This window comes from Pinus tabuliformis, chromosome 4_2 (assembly GCF_031772625.1).
Source record: "Pinus tabuliformis cultivar Carrire ecotype Pingquan chromosome 4_2, CPIR1, whole genome shotgun sequence".
NCBI classification, from domain to species: domain Eukaryota; kingdom Viridiplantae; phylum Streptophyta; class Pinopsida; order Pinales; family Pinaceae; genus Pinus; species Pinus tabuliformis.
Window position 1 is genome coordinate 1,086,460,395 of NC_142304.1, and position 26,516 is coordinate 1,086,486,910.

The 26,516-nt window shown below is 38.6% G+C and overlaps 1 protein-coding gene across 1 annotated transcript; it reads right to left on the reverse strand.

Moving 5' to 3' along the window:
- Positions 1-281: 281 nt before the first annotated feature.
- On the reverse strand, positions 282-26,471 carry LOC149173414 (Endosomal targeting BRO1-like domain-containing protein). Its single transcript, XM_089424593.1, is given in 9 exon segments — positions 282-835; positions 1,038-1,179; positions 1,865-2,014; positions 22,977-23,074; positions 23,077-23,142; positions 23,262-23,523; positions 23,612-23,779; positions 24,317-24,608; positions 26,108-26,471. Coding segments are annotated over 8 exon segments (1,137 nt in total). The 5' UTR covers positions 24,362-24,608; positions 26,108-26,471; the 3' UTR covers positions 282-629.
- Positions 26,472-26,516: the final 45 nt, after the last annotated feature.

Below are 26,516 nucleotides of genomic sequence, written 5' to 3' on the forward strand. Positions count from 1 at the left end.
TTCAACTAGTCAGAACTCACAACTTGTGAAAATAAGAACGATGTAAAATTACAATTTTTCATATTTGCATTTTATAAAAATCATATTTTTAGAGTATTTCTGTTGATGTATAAGTCGAGAGACTCTCTTATTATCTCTGTATTTAACACATTATGTGTATGTATCAATTCTCTCTCTTTCAGTGCAATAAGCATCTATTTTAAGCAGTTTCACTCATTTATCAAAACGCATAATGAAAACAATTGACTAACTATACAGATTGGTGAATGAGTTTGCACAAATGATGAAACAGTTTATTCAATTATGAGAATCATATAAAACTGGTTGACCAGAAAGATTTCAATACAGATTACCCACAAAAGAATACTTTCAGCTTTCTTGGAAATATGGAAGCAAAGGCACTTCCCAATGTCCAGAAGGGTATAATAACACTTTCTGTTATATCACCTGTCAAGTCGAACGCCTCCTGCTACCTGCATATACAATTTCAGGTCTACGAAACGTATAGCATACATACTCAAATCGGCAGGCTCATTATGGCATAGGAATGCTAGCACCAGGACGATTTATTGCTTTCGAGTGGTGGAACAATCAGGGTAACAAAGAATGACAACTCCAACACCCTCCAGTCACATTATGAAAAGAAATTCTCTGTCTAATCCAAATGGCCTATATGTTATCGGTGCTACAATTTTCTTCCCTTCCAAAAGAGGTAGCTCATCTAAAGGAGGTAGCTTATCATGCCATATGAATTCATTTTCATGCTCAAACTTTCTGAGCATCTTATCAAGAGCATCAATCTCTTGCCTGAAAATCTGCCTCCAGGAATCTTCACCTGAAATAAAGAATAGATTCACATACATGACGAATATACATACTTGAAATATATTATGAAAACATACATGCCATATCTTACCTGAAAAAGAAAATAGATTCTCATACATATTAAATGTATATACCTAAACGGTTAAAGATATTATGAATATATTATAGGTTTTATAGATAATCACGTAAATATTCAACAAAGCTCAACTTACCAGGCAACCTCCCTTGGAAATTGCTCTTGGCGTATCGCAGCACTCCTAAAGCAATGCCCAACTGCTCTGCCGCTTTCAATTCACTTGCAATGTATCTTTGACTCCGAGCCTCATGGAGAACAATGCAACCAGAAAGAAATCTCTGCAACCACCACAAAATATTATTGCCTATAGTTCTTCAGAAAATGCATATAATACTGGACACTCGACACTATTTGCTCATGTGAAGAAGACAACTGCAATCAAGAAAAATGGTGACTGATAACTAAACACCCCCACCATTGAAACCAATAAGTGCAATACGGGTAAAAATAAATTCCACTATGCCTAAAAGTATACTCCAGTGGTTTAAATATTAAAACCACCTCCAGGTTTCAAGTCGCTACATTTTCTGCGTGACTGTCATCCCACTTATTACAAAGTATTTGGGTATATTTGCAAGCATAATCTTAGAAGCTCTCTAGACCCTCCTATGTGCAGTCTTCAAACAACTTTGGAGCTTGTATAACTTTGGTCTAATCTACAGGACTTTCATCAGGAAGTTCGTCTTTTGTCAATCACTAATTTTAAGGTAATTCACGTCACCAGTGGAAAAGTAGAGACACTGCCTACGACAGAGAATTGTCATAAACATGAGCCTCTTAACATGAAATAGACTTTGGAAGCAAGACTCTGAGAACCTCCAACACACAAATCATTAATTAAAGAATGCTGATATTGTCCAACATGAATATGAAAAATAAAACAGCGGAATGTCCACAACAGTATGAATGACGTGTTTTGGGGCCCACAAAACAATCTATAATTGAATAAAACTGCATACCCACCCTGAACCGGTCTGAAATGTCGTTCCAGTCTGCAACACTGAACCTGAGCAAATTGCTGGCCTCTTCAACAAACTGTGCCACACCATAATGCAGCTTTGCAAGAAGACCTATACTCGTAGCTTTTTCTTCTGCTTTTCGAACTGTAACAGCCTGATCAATAGTTCCAGGAAGAAGACTGATTAGGATGACAGTAAAATATAATTTAAGTCAATAATACAACTAAACTCAGTACCTTTTACAGGTTAAATCACATATTTGAAACGTATAAAGTGATTCTCAATGGTAAGATTTGTTATTAAAACACGGAAAAAGACTTTAAAAAGGAGAATGTATGATAGGCTTTGGTGTCAAATACCGAGCTTACATCAAAGGCATTTACTTGAGATTGTGCCACATGCTTGATGTCAAATTTCGTTGAACACCAATCAAACCCATTGCATTTCAAGTTAATTTTGAATAAACATTATTCTAATTTACAATTCTTTAATACCTCTTAACCAGAGTTTTGAAGATCTAGTTTGCTATTTGTTAGCCAAAAACAGAAGTGTTGGACAGGGACCCCTATAACATATTATAACTTGGTCTGCTGGGCTAAATTAAAATGTTTCAGCTGGCCAGAATATTGCCAATTCCCACAAATTTATCATCTACTTGTTCCCGAGCTACATGCTCTTTGGTCACTTAACCATTGTAGCCATGGTTATTCCAATGAACATTCTCAGTTTTCCCTCGTAAGACATTTTTTTCTGGATGCATTGGGTACACTCGCTTATGTCTTGCTCAGACATTGAAATATGCCATGCATGTTTCCTTAATCGAGGGCAACGAACCTTTATTTATCATCGTCATCCTGAGCAAACTAGCAACTTGGGGTTACACCATGTTACTAACGCTGTCCAAGAATGTGCTTAGGGCCAACAACATAGTTTAAGCATATGTTAAAGAACATTTGAGCAGCAAATGACACAATTAGTGTATCCAAGTAGGCACGACTATCAAGAAATACTCCATGGTTAAGCACACTTGAGCCAAAACAGACTTGCATTGGGTAACCTTTCCAAGTAGTTGTGAACATTACGTGAAGTTACAAAAGCAATGACTGATGCCATGCGTTTCATTTGACTAGTTTCAATCCCACATCGCCACCTTTCTGAGCATCACCTGGTCCAATGAAAGTGATAATTGATGCCATGTGATTCATTTCACCAGTAATCCCATGTCTTCGCGTTAGGATGGTAAAAAATTTAGCTTCATACTGAAAGTCCATGTGTGAATACAAAAAGGTTGCCAAATTAAGCAGATGGAATTGACTTTATTAAGGAGATGATGGAATTAACATTATCGAACGGAATATGAGAGTTAAAGAAAATTGCACTTCATAGTTGATAAAATCATTATCGAAAGGAATATGAGAGTTAAAGAAAATTGCAATTCATAGTTGATACAAATCTGATAAATTAGAAGAACACCAACGAAGCACTCTTCAAAGTGTTAATGGAGGAAACAACAATTTGAATTCAAGGCTTTCCATGTAAGGAGATGCCATAATGCAAATCTAAACAAGTTCACAAATCAATGGTTGTTTTCCAAGATGGCCAAGTATTGGTGAATCAATACTAATGTGGCAATTCCTGCATCAGTACCTATACTTTATGAGCTAAGCTTTGCTTGGGGTTAATGCCTTTCAACTTTCAAGAGATACACAAGCCTTTCAAATTCAATGTTATCAAGATTCAAAACCAATGGAGCCAACTCGTCCAACCATTTTCAGTTCCTAATTGCTTTGACTTGTAGCATAGAATCGGAAAAGGCTAGTTCAGTACCAATTTCCAAACCATCATTTTTCCATACAATGCGACAAGGGACTTGTTGTCTCAAAATCTAGCAGGTCTTGTGAGAGGCCTCACAAGACAAAAGCCAAAGTAAGACACAAAAAAGAGGTGGCTGTCATTGTCACCTCAGCACTCTACCTCTTGCTCTTTAGTGGAATTTCAACACATGTGAGGCTTCCCAATATATCTAGGTCAATAAAATCAATGTGACACTTTGATAGGCTTAATCAAGGTGCTCAAATTGGGAACAAGGCTCAATTTGTTGTGATATAGAGTAGCATACCTATGAAGAGGCCTTGTAGCCTAGGGTTTTCAAGATGTGGCTCAAAATTTCAACAATGGCACATCTAGGCATACAAGTGGAAAGGAAAAGGTTTGCTTGAAACATATGATAAACAAGTAGAATGCAAAACCTTCAAATGACCCTAAGTTGAAGCTTTGATGCAAAATTAGGGTTCCACAAGCCTTGGAATTGCCTACAGTTGATGACATCAGCCCTAGGGAAGCACTTTCACCGATGCAATTTGCTAGATTTTGATAATTTTTGAAGGGCCCAAATTTCACAAAGGGAAAGAGATAATTTTTTAAAGTTTTTTATCACAAGATGGATGCCAATGCCTTCTATCTACTTGGGTGATGGAGTCTTAGGGACTTTGATCATGGAAATGTCAATCCCTCGAAGGGAGTAAGTGGGGAAACCCTAGGTTTTTCACTTGGTAACCCTAGCTATGAGGGAAGAAATTCACTAGAAAAATGCTCTTTAGGAGGTTATCTAAGGAATTCAAGGATACAAAGTAACATATGTATTTAGACAAAGAACACAAAAACACTAGAAATAATCATTACATGTAATAAACATAAATGATATTCAACAAAAAGTACAGACAATATATCCAAGAACATATCTTCTTTCAATCCCAAAATGACGTCTTTGCAACAAGCACTAGTCTCCAATAGCCAAAAATCCACATAAGATCACATCTCCACAAAGTAGTGAAGTGCAACAGTTAAGCCGAGTTCTCTAAGAGAGGTTGAATTCCACACAAGTGACGATGAATAAATGAGTGGAGATACTCTATTTATATAAAGTCTGCCTCTTCTAATTTATGACTAAAAGCCCCTACACAAGTTTGAATTTTAGGTGGACAAAAAGTAAGTGGGCTACAAGCCAACCCATTAGCTTTACAACAAGATACGCCAAAATAAGCCCACATATGTGAGCCATAGGCCTAACTCTTAGAGCTCCAAATGCTCCATAAGGCTGAAAATGCCTCCAGGCATCATAATCATCCTCCATTTGAGGAGAATCTCCAAAACAAGCATCAAAGTAGCTCCAAGGGTCCAAAATCCAACTGTGGGTGCTACACATCATCTCCATGGGTGCGAAGTAGGCAATGTGGTGCCTTCTCTCTCTAACATTAGGGCTCCATCAAGTGTAACAAGCCCTCCTCAATCATCCTAAGGATGACCATCCTCATCTAGGCCCTAGATAATGGTGTTCTCAACAAGTAGTGTCAAGGCCAACCTGGGGGCATGTTGGGTCCACTGGTACATCATCAAGAATCCTCCATGCTAAGCAAGAGAAGCTCAATGTTCTAGCTCCTAGGGTGCTCTAGGATGTATATCAATTGCTCAAGTCATCAAAAGGCCCAACACTATGCCAAAAGTGTGCAACGCTGCATCTGTGAAGTCACCATACTCTTTAGAATGTAATGTATGGCCTGGGCATCATGGGGAGTGGGGTACCCTCAAGGCCTCTACTGCTCTAGACCACCTGACAAAACCAACTCAAACTCAAGTGAAAGCAACCATTCATTAGAGACTAAGATCATAAATGCATCTAAGTGGCAACCATTCATTAGAGACTAAGATCATAAATGCATCTAAGTGGGCCATACTTAGGTGTTAAGGGTGTATTAATGCTAATTGAGATCACCTTCAAATATCTAACTAGACCAAGTTCCGTAAAGGTGTTCCCTATCTTTGTGGGGGTAGCTAAGCAGTCAACCATATTAGGTACTTCCAATGACGAAGGGGAGGTGGCATTTCTAGAGTTAAGGATTTAATCAATAAGTGTTGGTGTAAGTGACAATGGAAGGTAAAGACTTCATGGCCAAATGCATGGTTAGGGGACCAACTAATGGGAGTTTTCATCCTAAGTGCATAGTGTAATGATGGAAGTAATCGTTGACCCTGTTTCAACATGCTTTTTCTACCCTTTTGGTTTTACTTTGTATTTTGGTGCATAGATCAAATATCAAAGCTTGCTCTTATGATATAGCATTTAATTTATCCCTTCAGATGAGACAATTTATTGCTCATCAAGGTTGGGACATGCAAGGGTTCCTTTTGATAAGATGGAGCATCAAGCACTCAAGAACCAGTTAATGGCTAATGAGCATAGAGCTCATGCTCAACATTTGCCCACACGTTATCTTATGTCCCAGCCATCTTTTGCATTTTAACTTTTACTTTTTTTAATTGTGGCCATCTTTGCTTTTTCATTCTTTTAGTTGCATCAACTTCCAAGGCAATGTTTTTGGGCCTTGCTTAAGGATGTGGACAAGAGAGTGCCAAATCCCAAAGAACCAATGACTATTGACCCAAAGAATGATTCAATGGAAATGGTATCAAAGGATAATAATGTGTTAAAGTATGGTAAGGGAGAATGGACATGTTACTCCAATCCATGTCCTCCAAGTAGTGCCCCTCCTATAACCCTAAAGGAAGGTCCTATTGGACTATGGCTAAAGACTAACCTCCTCGGTAAGGCTAGAGAACAAGTTTACAATCAAGATCGGTCAATCGTCCAATTCATAACCTTATCCATACTAAACGACAAAAACATTAAGTAAAAGCACTCAATTGCAAAATTATCGAAGTACCTGTTGAAAGTTGAAACATAGCCCACCTTCATCCAAGAGGAATGTCGGATGGTGAGAGGTGTATGAATGGTACAGATGGTAGAAGAACTGGCATATCATCATCGATAAGCAAATGTGTAGGGCTATTGACTAGTTAGCTACCCAAGATAGGGGTCACCAATTTTGGTGGGTAACAAGACCCTCAACACATATTTAAATTTAAAAAAAGAAAACCAAAAAAAAAGAAAAATTATGAGTGTGACAACTTAGTATTCAACCCTAGGGCCCTACTAATGCTATGCAAATAATGATAATGTTAAATTCTTGAAATTAAAGGATGAAAATGAAAGATAAATAAGAATGTCACTTATCATTACCAATAATTGTTTCGAGATGTTTGAGAGTGGTTCCAACATAAATAGATTTCATATAGAGAAGTAGAATTTTCAATCCCACTCAAAATCCAGTAGACTTAACACATTTCGAGATTCAAAATTGGGGGAATTCTTATGTTTCCATTGGATTATGTCATGTATGAGGGTATGCAACTAGCATTTAATCAAGAGCACCAAGCCGTTTGTGTACCTCAATGTTGGTGGCATTGATTTGTTGAACTCCCCTGTCATGACCTAGTAAAAATGTACCCATCACTCAAGCAAAATCACGATTTGACATGTTAATCTTTCCCTATCTTATATTAATTCTTATAGGGGGGTATTGATGATGAGGATCCCAATACACACAATGATTTTGATGATATGAAGGTATTTTTGTAGCATGTGATGAGTTCTTCAATTACCTTCTAATTTCTTAATAGATAAATGAGGAAATGTACATTTAAATAGCAATCTAGTGTTTGTTTGGAACTTGCAAACTTTCGTGCAATGTATACGCTAATACAATCAGTTAGGTGCTACTAATATTGCATAATTAATTAATTGATTGATTACAAAGTTTTAATCAGCTTTCTTAAGTCACTAGATAAAATAAACACTCCCTCCCAATTAGGGAGAACTTCCCCTGCCAAATTGTCTGGAAATTTGTACCATCAGCGTCTCTACTTTGCTCTGTTGAACTATGAAGAAAGAATAAACGATCGAGAATGTATCATACCATTCTCCACTGACCCAAAGTCAGTCTCCAATAATAGAGTGTGTCATACCACTCTTAACTGACCCAAAGTCAGTTTCCATTTATCCCAGATCAATATCAACATCCTAGCATAGGGAGTGCGGTAGTACACGATGCGTCCATCGGTAGTACCATGGTCCCTATCCTCATTTCCCTACTCATTGGACAAATGAGAGGTACTTCCTAGAGTCCTGCACTGCATGGGTAAGATGTGCCGACAAGAGAAGGTGAACCACTCATCCTGCTCATATGCCATAGGAGAAGGTGAACCACTCATCCTATGCAAATGCCACCATGGGGTATCACAAGGGAAGGTGAACCACTCACCCTGTACATCGCGCACCAATAGGGGAAGGTGAACCACTCACCCTATGGTCGCTTATCGCTCCAAGGAGTACCCTAAGCCCCCCGGAGCTCAACATCCATCTCATACGAGGGTCTCTCCACAACTCCAAGTCGTTCATAAAAGGTTAAGAATTTGACCTTCCCTAGGGGCTTCGTAAGAATATCGGCGACCTGATCATCAGTCCCAATGTCTTGGAGCCTTATTGCTCCCCGTTGTACCATATCCCGAATAAAGTGGTACACGATATCAATATCCTTGGAGCAATTGTCGCCAAATATCACAGTGGTATCCAGCACATTTCCAAACAGCTCACTAAAGAGCTTCCTCAACCAAACAGCTTCACAGGAGGCCAAACTAGTCGCAAATTATTCAACCTCAGCAGTGCTCAAGGCAACTAACTTCTGCTTCCTACTCATCCATGATATCAAAGCAAAACCTAGAGAGAAGCAACATCCAAATGTGCTTTTACGATCCACCATAATGCCAGCCCAGTCTGCATCAGAGTAGCCATGGAGCCTCACATTCCTGGTAGTGTATCTCAGTCTTGTATCTCATTCCATAAGTGATTGTGCCTTGAAGATATCTTAAGAGACTCTTGGCAGCAATCCAATATATGTGATGAGGCTCGACCATAAACTGGATCAATGTATTCACTGCAAAACATATGTCCGAACGAGAGTTCACCAAGAACATCAGGGCACCCACGAGTTGCCGATACTAAAAAGGATTTCCCAAATCAGTCCCAGCAGCACTTCCGCATAACTTCTTGAAGTTAATTTGCATCGGAGTAGTCACGGACTTGCAGTCAACCATCCCAAATCTTTCAAGTATCTTCACAATATACTTTCCTTGAGGAAAATCTTCCCAGGCTTTTGCCAGACCTCCAACGTAATGCATCACTCCTAGGTCCTTCATCTCGAATTCAGAAGCCAACTCCCTCTTACATTGATGAATAAAAGGGTCAAAAAGAGATCATCCACATAGAGTACCAAGACGAGAGATCTATCATTCTCAACCTTAAAGTAAAGGTTCGAATCAACTTCACTTCTTGTAAAACCCAGTTTCATTAGATAGCTATCGATCCTCTCATACCAAGCCCAGGTTGCTTGCTTCAACCCATAGAGGGCTTTCTTCAGCTGCATGCATGTGTTTGATGATCTTGAACTTCGAACCCCTCAAGTTGTTCTACATAGACTTCCTCCTTGAGTGAACCATGCAAGAAGGCAGTATTGACATCCATCTGGTGAAGATTCCATCCTTGCAAGGTAGCAAGGGCTATAATCGAACGGATGGTGGTGTAGTGGGCAACCGGTGCAAATATATCATCATAGTCTACACCTTCCTTTTGAGAGAAGCCTCGAGCAACAAATCTGGCCTTGAACTTTTCAGCACTTCCATCAACTCCATGCTTGATCTTGAAGAGCCATTTCGAGGTGACAACAAATTTGTCCTTGGGTCTAGGAACCACATCCCAGACATCACTCTTCATAATCAACTCATACTCTTCATTCATTGCATCCTTCCAAACTTGGTGTTTGGCAGCTTCTTGCAATGGTGCTCATTGCAATTAAGTAACCTTGGCACCTATTTGACTTCTTGCTTTCACGAAATGTCCCCCAGGTGCAACATATCTCTCGGCATCTTCGAGAGTCTCCCTAAGCCATGACGGTCTCCTTTTAGAGAATGAGGGCTCATGAGGGGGTGGATCAATGGGATCCACTAGTCCTTCAGCATCAGGCATCTTCTCTTCCTACGGTTCTCCCTACTTTCCAGAATCTGCTTCTTTGTCCTTCCTTGGAAGAGGAAGGTTACTAATCTTCCCAAGGGAAGCATCCTCATCGAAGGTGACATCATGACTTATCTCCATTCTCTTTGAGCAGGCACATAGATTCTATATGCCTTAGAAGTTTCGTTGTAGCCCACAAATGTTCCTTTCTTCCTAGAAGCATCCCATTTGCTTCTCTTTTCTTTTGGCACATAAAAATATACGGGGCTACCAAAAATTCTAAAGTGAGAAACATCAGGTTTCTTACTGGTGAAAACTTCTTCAGGAGTCTTAGAGTCCAATGCTTGATGAGGGCATCTATTTTGAACATACACAGCAGTTTTGTAACTTCGGCCCATAAGAACTTCGGAAGGCTTTGATAATGAAGCATGGCACGGGTGGCTTCTATGATAGAACGGTTCTTCCTTTCAGCAACACCATTTTGCTCAAGAGTATATGCAGTAATAGTCTTCCTCTTAATGCCAGCGTCTCTACAATAATCTTTGAACTCATTTGATTCGTATTCAGTCCCATTATCGGTCCTCAATATTTTATTATTTTGATTTTCTTCCCTGTTTGATTTTCGACCAAAGCTTTGAAAGAATGGTACCATGAGAATACTTGGTCCTTCTTCAAGAAATATATCCAAGTCTTGCGAAAGAAATCATCCATAAAGATAGCATAATATAAATATCCTCCTAATGAGTTCACGAGCATCGCACCAGATAGATTAGAATGAACCAATTGCAATATGTCAGTAGTCTTGTTATCACTTGAGGGGAATGGTCCCCTTGTATGCTTTCCTTCGGCACACCCCTGACAAACACCTTCATGTTCTACTTTAAATTTGGGCATACATGTCACCATCTTCCTCGCATCAGGTAGAGCCTTATAATGTAGATGAGCAAACCTTCGGTGCCATAATTCGGATTGAAGTGATGTGTCGCAAGACATAGCTCCCAATGGGCTTCCTCCAACTTGATATAGGTTATCAACCCTGAAGCCAAGTGTAAATGCATCTTTGAAATTTTTATTCCACACACGTACCTTTCCATCGATGAATGCCACCTTGAATCCTTTGTCCTCCATCGTTGAGATAGATACCAAGTTCTTCTTTAGATCGGGTACATATAGTACTTCTTGTAGATGAATGGTGTTACCCTGATTCAATTGAAGAGTAACATTCCCAACTCCCTTCACGGGATAGGTGGCATTGTCTCCTAGGATAACTTCCAAATTTGTATCCTTTTCAATCAGATTTGAAAGAGCTTCCTTATACCCAATGAAGTGCCTTGAGGCACCACTATCAATCAACCAATTTCCCAAAGTGTCCGAAGGAGATGCAGTAATTCTTTTTGCTTGTTATCAACAACATTAGATTCATCATACCTGGTGTTCCTTGATCTCTTGGGAGGGAAACCATGTCCTTGATGAGGAGCGGGAGCATTCCTTTTTCCTCGGTTGTTGAATTTGTCATTCCTTTGATTGTTGTTGCCCCTAAAATTGTTGTTGTTGTGGTTCTAATCATCATGAGGTGTATCCGTTCTATTAGGACACTCCCTAGCATAGTGGCCAAACTTGTTGCAAATGAAGCATCTTCCCTTCCTTCCATATTTGAAACTCGGCCTTCCTTGACATTGCTTGTTAGAACCTGCATTGTTCTTCCTTTTAGCATGAGCGGAGAATGCAATAAGATCATTCCTATTTGAAGGCGCATATCTAGTTTCATCATCCTTGTGTCTTCTTGAGAACATCTAGTCAGCAATTCCTCAAAACCTAGAATCATGTCGTTGTTAAGAATAGTAGTGTTGAACTCATGCCATTCACAAGGGAGTCCTCCAAGGGCAATGAGAGTAAGCTCCCTATCAGCAATAGCTTCTCCAATCGAAAGATCATTTTTTATCTCAGTAATTCTCCAATCGAAAGATCATTTTTTATCTCAGTAATCCTCATGTGGTAGGATTGAATATCTTCATTTCTTCCCTTCTTTATATCCTTCAGCTTGTTCTTGAGGAAAAGAACTTGGTTTGCATTGCTAGATTTGAACATGCCAACCAACCTGTCATATATCTCCATATATCTCCTTTGATGTATTCAAATAGGAGATGTGAGCATCTAAATGCTTATGAATAGAATCCCTGATGATCTTCTTGGCTTTGACTTCACCCTTCTTGTACTTTGTCTTAGCAACAGCCAGTGCATTTGAAGGAGGTTCTAAAATCTTCCCCTTGCACATTATCCATAACATCTTGCTCTTCTAATGTTAAAATCAAGAGACATCTTCCATGCATGATAATCATACTTATCATGAAGCTTGTCACCAGACTTGAAGTAGGATGTGGAGGCAATTGAATCTTGTCCTTTATCAGTGATTGCTCCTCTTAGTGATTGCTCTTCTCACTCTTTCTTGGGCTTTGTCTTCACCTCAGCTTTGATCCCATGTTAATTTTAGGATAACAATGGTATGTTCTATGCTTAAAGCAATTTTACTTCAATTTCTTTATTAGCCCAATATCAATATCCAGTTTAGCAATCACATCATCATGATAGTAAAATGCAGATAGAACATAAACAATAGTAGTAGAAGACAATCCAAAACAAGAGGACACAAGATATGGCACCAGACAAGGACAAACCCCAATGTGGGGAAACCCTTGATCAATTCTTCTTATAATTCTTCACAAGTTCAGCACAGAGAGAGAGTACAATATACAATATTCACTTGCCCAATCATAGTGAAATCTGATCAGTCAAATAGCAGTAACCACAAGCTCTAACTAGAAAGTCAACGACGGTCAACAGGGAAGAATTCTTCCTCCAATACAGCTTGGTCAAACCTAGTTAACTCGGCCTCCAACAACAAGATAATGCAACACAAAACAGTCTAAAAATAACCAATCAAACCTAGTCAACAAAAGTCAATGCAACAACCAAAACTAGGACAAACACTAGGGTCAAACAGCCTCGATTTTTGTGCCCAAAATTGCGGCCTACCCAAACAGAAGCCTCCCTCACAAAACCGCAGTCAAATAGGGTCAACATTGGTCAAAGTCAGCCTCCTAAATTTTTGGTCAAATCTGGTCAACGCAGCAACTAGAAAAACCAGTCTTCCCTTCGCATGTGTGGAGAGAGAGAGGTGCCCAGAAATTCGTACCCAAACAACATGAGAGAGAAAAAGATGAATGAGAGTGATGCCAAAATGAGGAGGATGCTCCTTGTATTTCTATGCAATGTTGAAGGCTGGAGGATGCTAATTTGATGGTTGGCCAACCTTGACAATTTGTCCATAATCAAAATAAATTCATAACTTCATTTGTACATGTCAGAATGGGATGATCTTTAGATCAATCCTACACCTCTCGAAAAGAGGAATCCAAGAAAAATATGAGCTGCCTCATGTGCGCTGTCCAATGTGAAGTTTGGCCCTAGTTGCCAAATTTAACAACTACTATCAATGGTTTCACAGTCACACAGAGGAGGTGTTGCAGTAATGCGGAGATGTTGCAACAATTTACTGCATTGGTAGCCTTTGCCAATGCCTCCAGCACACAAGCTTTGTCTAGATCATTAAAAATGACAGTCACAAGAACATTGTACCTCTATCAAAAATGTATCATTGTGAGCAAAATTGGTTGTGAGATGACATGAAAATAAGAAAAGGAGGGTCAAAAGGTGGTGAATGGGTGCAGAAATGAGGTCAATTTGGATGCCTACCATCTCCCCCCAGTTGAAAGTGTTGCATGTCCTCATGCAACCAGATAGTCTAGATTGGAGTAAGAGTGACTCCCATGGAGCTCATTGATGTTGTAGTCAACCTCCCTTGCTTCATAGGTGAAGAGATAACCCCTTCTTCACTCAATTTCCCTCCAACAAGTAGCCCCCTCTTTCTTAGTCATGTAATCACTTTGATAATTTGGGACTAGTAGTGGAATTTGAGGCATATCCATTAACATGCGCAACTCTCCATGCACTTAATATACTTGTGCACTCTTTCCAAGGCCACTACAAGGTTGTTGGGATTAAATGGACCTCTTCAACACATATCTTTTGAAACTTGTTCCCCCCTCTAAGCACATCCCTCTACAGTTGTTTTGACACCACTAACAAGTCATTTCAAACACCAATCAGCATGATTTTATTTTTAGGGGGCACTCTACAGGCCATCTAGAGCCTCTTTATTGATGTACTTTTGGTACAAAAATGAATTGCACTTGATGTTATTTTGGTTATATGCACCCTTCGTATATGTATGAGATGCATATCTATGTATAATGGTTTGAATTCATATGGATGCACATAAATATATGTTTGTGGTTTCAAAATTTGCATATTTATTTATTTTTTGAATAATCATTTTTTTCCCAATTCTGGTCCAGTTCTTGGTTCTACAGTCCACCAGTTCAATGACCAACCCAATTCAGATAACATTGTTCACAATTCACACATGCCAAATCAAAGATACATGAATGCTGTGAACAAAAAATGCCCTAGCCAATGAAACTTTACCACTAAAGTGAGGAAGCAAATTCTCTAGACCTCCAATGACCTTGCTCTCATTCAAGACCAAAGTCATGGTGATTGAAAGAGTAATTGACCAAAAGTTAGAGGGTATGCCATTACATAAGATCCTAACTAGCAAATTCTCTAGACCTCCAATGACCTTGCTCTCATTCAAGGCCAAAAGTCAACGTGATTGAAAGAGAAATTGATCAAAAGTTAGAGGGTATGCCATTACATGAGATCCTAACTAGTTCCATTAAATTGTGAAAAGCAAATGCAATGGACAAAATCTAAAGATTCTCGACAACTTGAAAACTAGAAAATAAGGAAAGTGGTGAAGTTTATTAACACAAGGACTTCTAAAAGGGATGGCCATGTGTAATGTCCTCTATGAATTGAGGGCAAATGGGACTCATTAGACTATCCATCCTCGTAAGCTATAGTCCAACAAAAAGGGGGAAAACCCAAAATACCCATTGTCGAGCAAGTTTTGGGGCAACTAGGCTAAAAAACCCAAGTTTGGAGTAAGGTTTACTCAATCACTTAAGGAAGATGAATCCCTATAGGAAATCTATAAATAAAGATGGATTGAGTTCATTTTGGCGATCATCAAGTGTGGATCATTTCTTAATATTTTGAGCATTAGCTCTGGGGGCTTTAAGACCCCATTCTCTCTTGTCAATTTCGGTGGCGAAAGATTCCACCCTAGTTGACAACTCTTCTCTCTTTCTTTGTTCTGGGCACAAGGGTCACTGGCTAGGCTATAAATTCTGGGGAGATTAAATTATGTTTGGCAAAGTGGTATCTCTGTAAGGTCAGTGAATTTTGTCTTGGAATAGGGTTTTTCCTCAAATTGGAGGAGAGAAGCCTTTATGTACCATGAAGCAGGTTGAGCCTTTCGCTAAGCAGGTCGTCCAAATTTTATGAGAAGGTCAATTAACCTATATTAGATGGACTTCTGAGATTGCACACATTACAGAACATGCGAAAAAAACGAGTTTGGGTTATACTCTAGGGAATCACGAATTTCAATGGCCCGAGGATATGCAAGTGTTTGGATCCAGCAGTGAAGGTTTTACACTTCCAGTGAAGGTCGAACATTAAAAGGCTATGGTTTTTCATTTATTTTGGCTTCGCTACAACCACAAATGCAGCAGGATTTATGGTGGAACAATTATCTGATATAAGGGTGTCGCTCTCTCTAACACTTCATTTGTTCCCTAAAGACTTCAAGTTAACCAAGGCGTCAGTATCATGGGACAAAGGAGGTTGCCAAGTGGAGGATCTTATGTTGAGGACGATCAAGATAGCCCTGTTAACACACGCAGAAAGGGTTTCCTGTGACAAGTTTCTGCCACGAGGAGGTTCTTACTAAGCCAAGATCATCAGCAAGGATAACATCAAGAAGATACCTTAGGTCTATTGTTTAGTGTGTTAAAGATAATCCTTGAAAACTATTTTGTGATTTTGTGGATATTTGAAATTGTGAGTTCATTGTTTGCATTTATGCGAGTATTCTTGACTTCTGTGGGGTCAATTGTTTGTATAAAAAAATTGGACTTGAAGAAATTAAAATTTGGTTGAATAATTTATTATATTGTGGTTATATTAAAATTTTAATTTTATACTACAAATAAAGAATTCTTTAATGGAAGCGGTTGAAGAAAAAGATTAGAAAAACCTAAATGTCTAAAGAAGCCTAGGGTAGAATTGTCATAGCATTATACAATCGTATCAAAGCATTGGAATCCTACAAGCCTATGAGTTTTGTGCATGTCCCCAGGAGATACGAGTAACATTACAGTCAAGGTTCCCAAGAGATACGAGTAACATTACAATCAGGAAGAATAAGGGTAATCGCAAGGCAACCATAGAAGCAAGGAGGAACGAGGAGATCCAGACACCAAGGACCTCTTACATGTATTGATACATGGATAGACAAAAATATCAATTTGCTATTACAAGGGCAGCAACAAGGACAACAATTAATGCAAATGTTGGCCCAGGGACAAACAACAACTTGCTCAACTAATGACTCATCTAATAGGAAATGAAAGTGTTGCTTAGAACAACGAAACTAACATGGAGGGGAATGGGAATCATAACCCTAGTCCGCCTAACACCAAGGGAACCAATAGAAATAATCATCGACCGTTGCTTCCTCAATCCACAAATAATCAAGCCACAGCAAACCAAGAAGTTGCGGAAACAAATACACTGTTGGACGATTACTTTCGAGAATATGCAACACTAGAAGAGAACACGAGTTTCCATAACCTTCAATGAATACAGTGATTTCAAATTCAGAAATAGCCCATGGGGCAATGTAATTCCGATTTAATACGCAAGGCAAGAAAACTTTACCTTCTCTCATTTGATGGATCATCTAAATGTACAGTAAGAGCTTGGGTGCAAAAATCAGACACCTCCTTCAAGCTCAACCCTATGGCAAAAGCAGATGCAATCTAAATTGCCACTTTGCATCTAGAAGGGGAAGCGCATGAATTGTGGTACAATGGTCTAGGGGATGCCAACATTACCTCCTATGAAGATTTTATGCAATGGTTGATAGAAAGATTTGATCCAAAGAACCTAGACATCCACTTCAGAGAACGGGAACTTCTCAAGCAGACATGATAACATGAAGAGTTCATTTCAAAATTTGAATGTATCACTGACATAGTAACAAATATATCCGAAGAAAGATTAGTCATGTTTTATTCACAGAGGCTTTAATTGAACCACTAGAGGGCTGGGTAAAAGCAACCCCACTACCCTTCACGAGGATATCAAGAAGACTTGTGAAATGGGGAATGCAGAAATCAAATCTAAATCTCCTCCCAAACCTTTCATTCCTCCAAAAGATAAGGAGAAGAAGTCCCCTCAACGTGATTTATCAGGTTAGATGACAAGACCCAAAGCGAACTAAGGAGGAAAACGTTATGTTTCACTTGCAAGGAACCATGGGAACCTGGACATTGTTGTTTAAAAAAGGGGAAGATCTAGTACATGTTTCACTTGCATGGAACCATGGGAACCTGGACATCATTGTTTAAGGAAGGGGAAGATTCACTACATCGAAGTGCTCTTTGATGACGAAGAAGAAGAAGAAGCCACCTCAAGTATCGAAGAAGAGCAACCACAAAAGGAATCAAAAGAAGAAGAAAAACCTAGCAATTCCAAGGAAGAACCACCAAAGAAATGAAGGGAGAAGAAAAAGCCAGTAAAGAGAGGAAGTCTCGTCCCCAAGTCAAGATTGCAACCCTTTTAGGTACACCCAAGTATTACACCTTCAAGGTCAAGGGAGTTGTCAAGGGACAACACATCACAACACTAATTGATGGAGAAGCCACACACAATTTCATTGATGCAGCACTAGTGGCCAAAAGAGGACTTTCCACCAAAGAGTTCAAAGGCCTAGATGTAATAGTTGCAGATGGATACAACTTGGATTGCACCCAAATGATCTTAAGTTTGCGCATAACTCTCAATAACTATACTTTTACTAGTGATTTCTATGTAATAAGCCTTGCAGATCTCAATATGGTATTTGGGGTTCAGTGGTTGTAATCGTTGGGCAAGCACACAATAGACTACCAAGCACTAGAGATGGAATTCACCAAATGGCAGTAGAGTAGTCTTGAGAGGCATGGCAAATGGGAGCCCACAGGTGGTTTCAGCCAAGGGATAGAAGCACTATTTAGGCATGGTAATATAGCGCACACAGCTGAATGCAAGATGAAGAGCCAAAAGATCAAGTGTTTGGTGATATTCCTCCAGGATTGCCTCTTAAGGGAGGATTCAAGCACACTATAGAACTGGAAGAGGGAGCTATGCCTATGATCATCCCTACCGACACTTGAAGAAATTCAAGGATGAAATAGAAAAGACGATCCAAGTGCTGCTAGAAATGGACCACATTAGACCTAGGTCAAATCCATTCGCCTCATCCATGGTCATGGTAAAGAAGAAGGACAACACGTGGAGAATGTGCATTGATTACCGCACGCCCAACAAGAAAACTATCAAAAACAAGTACCCTATCCCCAAAAGATCGATTATTTACTGGACAAACTTCACAGAGCAGTTTACTTTTCAAAGATATATTTAGATTAAGGTACCGTCAAATCTGAGTTCGGGAAGAGGATGTGCCAAAAACAACATTTTAATGCCATTGTGGACATTTTGGGCTAACCAACGCCCCCGCCATTTTCCAATCATGTATGAACAATATCTTTAGCCAGCAACTAAGAAAGTTTTTATTAGTGTTCTTTGACAACCTTCTCATTTACAGCGAAACATAGGACAATCATCTAAAACATTTGGATACAATTTTGAGCATTATGCAAGAACGGTCTCTCTTTGCCAAAGCATCAAATGCGAGTTTGGATTGACATAGATTCTTTATTTGGGGCATATAATTAGCGCAAAGGGAGTACATGTTCATCAAGAATTATAAGGGTTCCCCAAATTTTGCAGTTACTATTAACGATTCGTTAAAGGTTTCTCTCAATTAAGCACACCTTTGATAGACTTAACCAAAAAGGGAGCGTTCAGGTGGACAAAAGAATCTGACAAGACATTTAACAAGTTCAAAGAAATAATGAGCTCATGTCTAGTCTTGGCTCTTCCTGACTTTGGTCAACCATTCATATGAGGGTGTGATGCACCAAGGGAAGGAATAGGGGTTGACTTAATGCAAAAGGGTTACCCTATCGCATTCGAAAGTCGGAAAGCCTCAAGGCACAGAGAAGATTTACTCCATATATGACAAGAAGATGTTGGCTATCATGCATGCTTTGACAAATTTTAAGCAATATTTGGTAGGAAACAGGTTCATAGTCAGGATAGACCACAACAGCTTGCATCATTTCTTGGGGAAAAAGGACCTAAATGAGCAACAACAGAAACGAGTAAGCAAGATCCAAGCTTATGATTTTGATATTGAGTATGTGAAGGGGAAGAAAAATGTTGTGGCTGATGCACTTTCCAAAAAACCAGCAAAATATGCTCCCATGGAGTAGCTCACAAAATATTGGAAGGCACACCTCTTAGCAGAATATGCCAAGAACCAATTTGCCAGGACACTAATCAACAAATCATCCAGGATGACGAGTTAAACATGATATTCCTTCAGCTGGGCATCATGGATTCTTCAAGACATCGACAAATTGGGGAACGATTCTCACAGAAGGGGCTAAAGGAAGATGTGATGAAATATCTCAAGGAATGCATGACATGCCAACATAATAAGGTTGAGCATACACATCCTACAGGTCTTCTCCAACCTCTACCAATCTTAGAACAAAAATGGGAGAGTATCTTGATGGATTTCATCACAAGGCTACCCACAGTACAAGGGAAGGACTACATCTACAAGGTGGTAAAAATGCTAACTAAATTCGCACACTTCTTTGCCATCTCAGTTGATTACTTGGCCAAGCAGCTAGCAAAATTGTTTTTCAAAGAGTTCTTTAGACTACATAGGCTGCCAAGAATATAGTCAACAATCATGACAGTAGATTTACAGGCGCATTTTGGCAAGAGCTTTTCAAGCTAGTAGGAACTGAATTGACCCCTAGCATTAGCTATCACCCTCAAACTGACAGGTACCTACACAACTATGTGACAAGCCAGCAAAAGGCATGGATTAAGTTGTTGTACCTGGGGGAGCATTGCTACAACGCCACCAAGCACTTATCCCATTGTGATGACACCCTTCATAGCTCTATATGGATATGATGCAATGTCCTTCATCGGTAGAATTTTGGTGACAGCAAGGCACCTCTTGCCAAATGTTGGATACAAGAGAGTCAGGAATTTCTCAGTGCACTCAAGGAAAACATACAAGTTGCTCAAAATCAGCAAAAGATGTACGCAAACCAACATTGAACAAAGCACAATTTTGAGGTAGGAGATCTTGTTTTCTTGCAATTGCAACCAGGATTTTATGGGCCTTACAAAATTATTCGTAGAGTGGGCAAGGTGGCATATGAGTTGGAGCTACCGAGTAACAACAAAATCCACAATGTATTCCATGTGTCTTGCATCAAAAAGGTCGTGGGTCAATAGGTCACCACCTCTGTTGAACTACCACCATTAGATGAAAAGGGGCAATTGAAACTGATTCTAGAAACAATCGTGGTTGTGTGAGGAAAAAAGTTAAGAGGAAGAGTAATTCCTGAATACCTCATCAAATGGAAAAATCTACCAGACGAGGATGCGACATGCGAAGGAAAACGGATTTTGCAGCACCCAAACTTCAGGCAGGGGGGACTGTAATGTCCTCTACGAATTGAAGACAAATGGGACTCATTAGCCTATCGATCCCTGTAGACTATTATCCACCAAAAAGGGAAAAAACCCAAAATACCCATTGTTGGGCAAGTTTTGGGGCAACTAGGCTTAAAAAACCCAAAGTTGGGGTTTTGAGCAAGGTTTACTCAATCACTTAAGAAAGATGAAGCCCTCTAGGAAATCTATAAATAAAGAAGGATTGAGTTCATTTTGGGGATCATCAAGTGTAGATCATTTCTTTGTATTTTGCGCATTAGCTAAGAGAGTTTTAAGACCCTATTCTCTCTTGTCAATTTGAGTGATGAAAGATTCCACCCTAGTTGACAACTCTTTTCTCTCTCTATTTTGGGCACAAGCGTCTCTATTCTAGGGAGATTAAATTATCTTTCGCAGAGTGGTATCTCTGCAAGGGCAGTGAATTTTGTGGAGAACGAATTTTGTTTTGGCACAAGGTTTTTCCTCAATTGGGAGCAAAGAAGCCTTTCTAAACTATGAAGCAGGCCAAGCCTTTCGCTAAGCAGATCATCAAAGTTTATGAGAAGACCGATTAACCCTACAAAAAATACAAGCATAGATCCATCTTAACAACGGATCTAACAGCATACAAAAAATACCAGCATAGATCCATCTTAACAATGGATATAATATGAGCCGAGAGGGATCAAATTTCTTCTCATGCAAAAGTATTTTAGAGTGCAAAAAACAATGTGTAAATTTTTATTGTTTAAATTGTACTTTTAAATGTTATAGAGATTACATAACATGTGCATCGAGTCATTTTATCAGTGCACATTAAACCGGTATTTTTGTTATTAATATAGTTTCAACTATACATCAATATTTATTCATATTAAAATATTATTCATAACCCACATTGGACAACATTAAAATATTTTTCTTTTTACATTTTTTTCTATACATAGATATATATGAAGTTGATATCATGTGTTAAAATATTTTTGATATCTTACATATTTTTTTTACTTTTTAATTACTAATTAAATATGCATAGCATAGCCAACATTACTTTTCTATTTTGGGAATATTTTATTTTTATTTTAAGAGAGATGGACATACTTACACATTGCCTTCACACTGGGCTGTAGAATGTGCCTCTCGGCTCAATGAAGTCTGGGTTGTACAGATCTGGGAATCATGAATTTCAGTGGCCTAAGGATATGCAAAGTGTTTGGAGTCAGCAAGGGTTTAAACTCCCAGCGAAGGTCAAACACTGAAAGGCTAGGGTTTTTTGTTTATTCTGGCACAGATACAGCCACGAATGCAGTAGGATTTATGGTAGAACAATTATCTGGCATAAGGGTGCCGCTCTCTGCAACACATCATTTGTTTCCTAAAGACTTCAAGTTAACAAAGGCATCAGTATCGTGGGACGAAGGACGCTGCTGAGTGGAGGATCATATGCTAAGGATCATCAAGAAAGAGGTCTAACACACGCAGAAGGGGTTTCCTGTGACGAGTACATGTTTAAGGCTCAAGTTTCTGCCACAGGGAGGTTCTGACAGAGCCAAGCTCACTGGCAAGGATGACGTCGAGAAGATACCTTGGGGTTTGTCATTTGGTGTGTTAAAATAATCCTTGAAAACTATTTTGGGCATTTGTGGACGAACTTGTGGATCTGTTGTTCGCATTTATGCGAATATTCTTGACTTCTGTGGGGTCGATTGTTTGTATAAAAAATTGGACTTGAAGAAATTAACATTTGGTTAAATACTTCATTATATTTAGTTATATTGAAATTTTGATTTTATACTGCAAATAAAGAATTCTTTAGTGGCAGTGGCTGAAGAAAAAGATTGGAAAAAACTAAATGTCTAAAGAAACCTAGGGTAGAATTATCATTGCACTTTACACCACGCCACTACAAGGACCTCTAAAAATGTACAAGGACATTAGAAAATAGCCTGATTTTTAGAAATGTTCAATGGAACAGTTTAGATACTTCACAGTACATCAATTTTGCATCAGCTACTGAATTTATCTAATGCAAATGTTTTTTGGGAGAAAAAAAGAAACAAACTGAATGATAATTGGTAAAATAAAAATGTATATAATTAATAAATAAACAAACAAACTAATAAGATCTTCACCTGAACAGTAAAAAGAGGAGAGAAGAATTCTTCAACATAGATGCCACGAAGGTATAAAGAAGATTGAAACATGTAATGGCACACAGAAAAAGAAAGAATGATAAGAGGATTATGATGAGATATATTGTCAAGGAAACTGAAAATAAAAATGACAGAAAATTTGATGAGGAATCTCTACAAACTGTACATACATGGCAAAAAGAATTCAACTCCCAGTATATCTCAGAAATTTCTAAAACACAGAAAATAAACTCAAAACAGAAAATTACCTGTGCCTCTGCCAAACAAACAAGACTCATAATAGAAGCCATGGAAGGTGTTGCCTCCGGTGGCCTCTCTGGAGGAAGCTTAGGTTCCAGGGGGGGAGTACATCTTGAGACAGGTACTGATAAACTCCTGCAGCCTTCCTAAAAAGGGTGGCAGATTCAACAAAATCTGCAGTTCATAAGGCAGAGAGAATATTGGAGTTATATTCAAACATTTACACAAATTTTCAATCCCTTGTAATAGTTAGCTAACTAAAGACGAGGATAGTAGATTAGCACGAATTTAACCTGAACTCAACATTTCCAAACCACGCTCACGCAAGAGTGCGCCATAAAGGAAAAGGGCCATTCCAAGTTCAAACCGTAAATTATCAATACGAAAGAACTTGGGCCCCCCAAGACTGAAGGCAGGAGATGAATTTAAGGCACTAGTCCATTGTATTTTGAGATTGGTGGTCCACTGAAGAATCTGGTACTTGTCTCCCACTGATTCTACACTCATAACTAAATTCTCCAACAAAGGCAAATATAGCTCTAGCTTTTGCAGATCCTAAACAATCCTGACACCAAACAGTCAGAAAGAGTTCCAAGATCAACATGATAGAAGCAAGCAATCCACATCATAGTTGAATTCTCACCTGCTGAATTCGGGATGTTGTTCCACCTGCCATTTCTCTTGCAATGGCTGCTGTAATAAAACTACTTCCATTGACCGACTCCTCAACTGCTCTTCGCCTGGAGCTCAGTTCCTTTAACTGTTCCAGTGTACCTGAATCTCGTGCATAGAAGGTTTCTTCATAAACAACCTGGACAAAGTTTACTAAATATGTCAGTCGTCTCCAAAACCTTTTACTGAAATTGAAAAAAGTGCAAGACAACCATGTCCCCAACAGCAATGAGCTTAATACAAAGTCAAAATCATCCCTATTTTTTTCTAACAATGCTTTCATTGATATGCCACTAAAATATCTAAAAATATACTTAGATATAGAACAAACCCTGCAGTAGTAATAATCCCCAGCAGCAATGAACTCACAATCATCCCTATTTATTCCTAACAATGCTTTCATTAATATGTCACTAGAAAGTTTAAAACTATACTCATCGAACGGACCCTGCAGTACTAATAATTGGCATTGCATCTAATATAACCTATGTCTTTCTAAAAGAAATTATTTTCTTTTTGTTTTTCAATCTATCAAAACAGAAAAGGCCCATGAGCAAGGCAGGCAGTGTAGATGAGATCATTTTATTAATATCCAGTGAATGTCCAAAATACATCAACAAAACAGAAATAAAAGTACATTCAACAAAATAAAAGCATAATATCACCTGAAAAGTACCTTTTTGGTTTTCAGTTTTGCAACATCTTGAAAATGAAGCATCATCGTTCTGTCATGGAAGTTCTCTCCTAGAACTAAAACATTTAACAATAGACTACTAACAAATCCTAAAACATACTAGACTGGCCTCTACAAGGCTATGACACTGTACGACTAATACTCGGACTGATACAGTTTGTCACTCTCAAATCTCTCACGAATCAGATAAGAGCTCTGATGAATCTGCTGTGCTTTTCTCACTTTTCAGTCGCTGCTCAATATCATACTTAAGCATTTCCTCCCTCATTTTTTGCTGGACAAAAAGAAGAATCAAATAATCAGCAAAATGAATCTTGGCAAACATATAAATGGAGCAAAACAAACTTTAATATTTTGAGGTCAACAGGCAATAACCAGCATCCTTAGAAAATATGAATTATATTATTTCCAGAGAATAGAAATTTCCTAAAGTTTAGGAAAATTAATAAATGATATCCTGAGTGGAACATTTATAGGAACATAAATGAAATACCTTAACATCGAATAAAATGGCTGATGAAATGATCCTAAATATATCTCTTTCTAGTCCTACACACTGATACATAGTTACTGGATTTTACAGTTTAGCTCAATAGAAGAGAAGTGTTAGTACAACCAAATTCTAATATCAGAGTCCATAAAACCAAAACCTCTTAGTTCACTCTATTGCTTCAATTTATTCTCAAAACTGTAAGGAACAAACATCTTAGTTCAACTCGAGCTTAAGCATTCCAATGTCTAGGGTTGGCATACATATGATTATTATAAGTTATGAATATGGCTCAAGATCAATTTGGGAGACAACCATCAACAAGAATCCTAAGTTAAACAGGGTTAAACCACCTGCCCAATGCCAGCCACTAAAAACTTGCTTCCGTATAAAACATTCCTACAAACTATGGAATGCTACTTCAACAGACACTTGCTGGATGTATTATTTCAAAAGTGCAGTGCAGCAAGAATTTCAGGAATGGATTACAAACACAGATTTAAGCAATGGCAAAGTAAGAGTGATTGTATTAATACAAAGGACTTGATAGAAGATACGAATTCATGGGCTCGTCAGGATTCAGAAGACCCTTTGATGAGCCCATGTATTCATATAACTCTGCACATTCCTATCTACACAAAAACTCGGAACCTATGGAACTTATTTTTACCTACGTACTCCTATGACCCTGCACATCCCTATCTACATATAACCTCAAGTTTATGTAACTTCCTTAGTTTCTCCGATGTGGTTTATTTATTTTTTAAGCATCTGTCTTTTATTTCCTTTCTCTTACATTCTAGTTTATATAAATATCTTCCATCCCAGGCTGGAAAGTGCATTTCACTTCACTTCTCTCAGTGCAATTAGACCCTGAGACTTACTTAGAAATTACATATAATACATTAATATTAACATGAATATTATTCTAACATCCCGTCATACCCTCCCTTGATGATCATACTGATCACCACACTAAGCATGTTGCTTGATCCATAATCCCTCTATTCTGCCACAAAATACCAAAATCAGTCACCTCTGACTCATCTGTGAAACAGCGCCTATACAGAGACTAAACATGAAACCTGATGTAGACTTGGTCTCTTTGATCAATCGTCCCTGGTCTGGATCCGTGTAACTAGACAATATACGATCATCTTTTTTCTTCGAATTAATTCAATTGAAATACCCGAGGACTTTTGTGGCGTTCCAATGTACAAGCACAGTGACCTATTTTAATCAATACAATGAAATTTTAAGCTTGCAAACAGGATGTTCCTTACCGTGATCTTAAATCCATGAAACTGTGAACTGTTCCATATAGACCTCTTATTCCAACTAACCATTCAGGAAACTGCTTTTGACACTCATTTGATACACCGTCCCCCCAACCTCTGCTGCAATTGCTATCATATACCCAATTGCTATCACTGTTGGTGAAACACATGTCTTATCATAATCAATTTCCTCCTGTGCAGATCCTTTTGCCACTAACTTTGCCTCGTGCTTGTTAAGGATCCATCAGCCCTATTCTCTGTTCTGTACATCCATCTGTAACCAATGTCTTCCTTATCTGGAGTTGATTCAAACGATTCTCAATTGGTGTGCTCAATTAATTCATACTCTAGTTGCATAGGCTTGTCCTACAGTTTAAGTGCATGTCAATGCCATGTGAAGTGGTGCACAGTCTGA